Here is a 2367-nt window from a genome sequence, read left to right on the forward strand (position 1 = left end):
ACACTATATGCTGCAGCAAGTATTTGGCTTGAAGGTTTTGCAGCTCGTGCATTGTCAACGATCGTTCAGCTGCAAAATTCCAATCTCTCTCAGAATTCCAGGTAGGCGTCGTTCTGCAGCTGCTTGTCGCTGTACGATTTCAGGCGCTGGTCGTACATTGCGGGCCTCTGCCGCACTTCTCACTGCACAGCGAAGACGCTTCCGCACGGGTAATGGTTACTGGCCACGGGCACACAACGCAATAAGCGCCGGCAAACCGACTGTACAGACACGCTACGGCATGACTTTCAAGACGCGCATGCAGGCGCAGAAACTGGGGAGGACGGAAACCCCGTGAACGGAAAATGAAAACCGAAACTGCTTTGCCCATTGGTCGTACGTAACGGTCGCATCAGTAGTTGTCGTAAAAGTCGCGGGCTCGACAAAATTTACGCCCCAAACGTTACGTACTTTACGCTAAATACAACAACGTCTGAACAAGCTCATTACGTTGATTGCGTTTACGGCCACGATCTTTACCGACGATGCGTACGTTGCGCACGTAGTCTGAACACGGCTTAACGTTGTTTAATGATATCTTCGACAAATCACACCGGTGCACACCGGTACGCCGTTTAGTCCAATTATCGTAGCGCCTGGGCGCCCTGGTGCACACCGGTGCGAATTGTCGAAAATGCCATAAGACCTTTAAGTGCAACAGTGGGCCGTGATGTAGTTTTCGAGTAGGACATAACGAACCGGCACTTACGATCACTCACCGGCAGACCAGTGGGCTTGGCTGAACCGGCCGATCCGCATTGTTCGTTGTCTCGCCCAAGTCGTTTTTTCTGGCTACCTTCTCCTTACTGCACAGCGCTCATCTGGCTAGAACAGTAATCGGTCCGAGATACATTCTACATCTTGTGATTGGTAGATACGTTCTGCAAACTATTGGAGGTATGTTATTTTATATTGTGTATTTTTTACTATTTTACCAGGTACCCATGTTCGTCGAGGCGCACGTTGCTAGCCACATTGAGGAAAACTTCGGCAGCCCAGAACTTTTTATTCCCGAGCGCTGGCTCAAGTCGAACAAGGACATTTGGCACCATGAAAGCTACGCATCTCTGCCGTTCAGCTATGGACCGCGGATGTGCTTGGGTCGGAGGATGGCGGAGCTCCAAATATGTCTGTTCATGGTCAAGGTAAAAGAAAGCGAAATGTCTCCTGCTAATAATCATACCTTATTACACCCCATCATTTACCATACTCTCACAAATTCACTGTCACGACAGCTTGTTACAAAATATAGCTCTTTATAGTTCGCTACAAATATTACAACGGAGCGGGCAGTCGAGGATATACGTTCAATTCATGCTTCGATTGCATAATTAAGGCGCTATTTGCAAGCAACATGACAGCGTTTTGCAGCAATAGAATACCTAAATTTAAAAGAAGAAATAGTCAAGGGACTTTGCATTTGTAAATAGAGAAAAGCAAGCCGCATACATTTACTCGTATTTACGACCCCCGCTACGAACCACCAACGCTCAGTCAGCGATTGCAAGGAATACTAAATTTGTGGTTCGTGTTTCGCTTTTCATGTCACAGTAAGTCTCGCTTTCATATTTCTCGTTCTTTTTTTCGTTTGCTTCTTTGTTTTACTTGAGGGGATTAGTATATGTTGGTTTTGTTAAGCGTGTCATAGGTCATCCTCCGCGGAAACTCCACTTACACTCCTTGCGAATATACAACCTCCCGTGGATCCCTCCCATGGACAGTTCAGTGATTCTGAGGTTTTGCGCAGATCTCAATAGTGTCACAGATGCTAACTGCACAGCAATTCGTACACCACTTGTATTTCTTTCTCCTCCTGGACTTTCAGGTTCTGCTGAGGTACGAACTCCACTATGACAAAGAAGACGTGGACATTCACGGACGGCTGGTTTATGAGCCGAAGACTCCCGTAGACATTGTTTTCAAAAAACTTCCAGCGCCACTTGGTGCAAAGGCGCCAGTGTTATGAACTGCGTCAACAACTGGCTACTCTACTTATTTTTACTTTTTATACATGCATAAGGGCAGCTCTACGTACATCTCGCCTTAGCCAGCCATCCCATGCAGTTTAAAACCCATGTGCCCATACCACTACTTTTAAACGCTCTTCTTTTCTGCAGATATATCGAAACTGAGATGCATTTCCTCGTGAAATCGCTAGGATAATCACTGACCTGTCTCGCTTCAAGACTGTTATCGATGGCCATCCATCGTCAAGACAGTTAAAATGACATGCAATAATTTTTTGATCTCTCGTGTAATATTGCGTAGAGCAATACTTCTTAGATATGTGACGAGCAGTTGTTACATTATTGCACTACTCGTAGAGAA

The 2367-nt window shown here is 46.0% G+C and overlaps 1 protein-coding gene across 1 annotated transcript; it reads left to right on the plus strand.

Moving 5' to 3' along the window:
* Positions 1-983: 983 nt before the first annotated feature.
* LOC119392339 (cholesterol side-chain cleavage enzyme, mitochondrial-like) lies at positions 984-2005 on the plus strand. Its single transcript, XM_037659685.1, has 2 exons — positions 984-1184; positions 1865-2005. The coding sequence occupies exons 1-2, from the start codon at positions 984-986 to the stop codon at positions 2003-2005; spliced, it is 342 nt and encodes a 113-aa protein (XP_037515613.1).
* The last annotated feature ends 362 nt before the right edge of the window (positions 2006-2367 follow it).

This window comes from Rhipicephalus sanguineus, chromosome 1 (assembly GCF_013339695.2).
Source record: "Rhipicephalus sanguineus isolate Rsan-2018 chromosome 1, BIME_Rsan_1.4, whole genome shotgun sequence".
Classification (NCBI taxonomy): Eukaryota; Metazoa; Arthropoda; class Arachnida; order Ixodida; family Ixodidae; genus Rhipicephalus; species Rhipicephalus sanguineus.

Coding starts and splice junctions, on each gene's coding strand:
- LOC119392339 (XM_037659685.1), top strand. CDS start 984: ATGTTCGTCGAGGCGCACGTTGCTAGCCACATTGAGGAAAACTTCGGC. Junction 1,185..1,864: donor TATGTCTGTTCATGGTCAAG/GTAAAAGAAAGC, acceptor CTGGACTTTCAG/GTTCTGCTGAGGTACGAACT.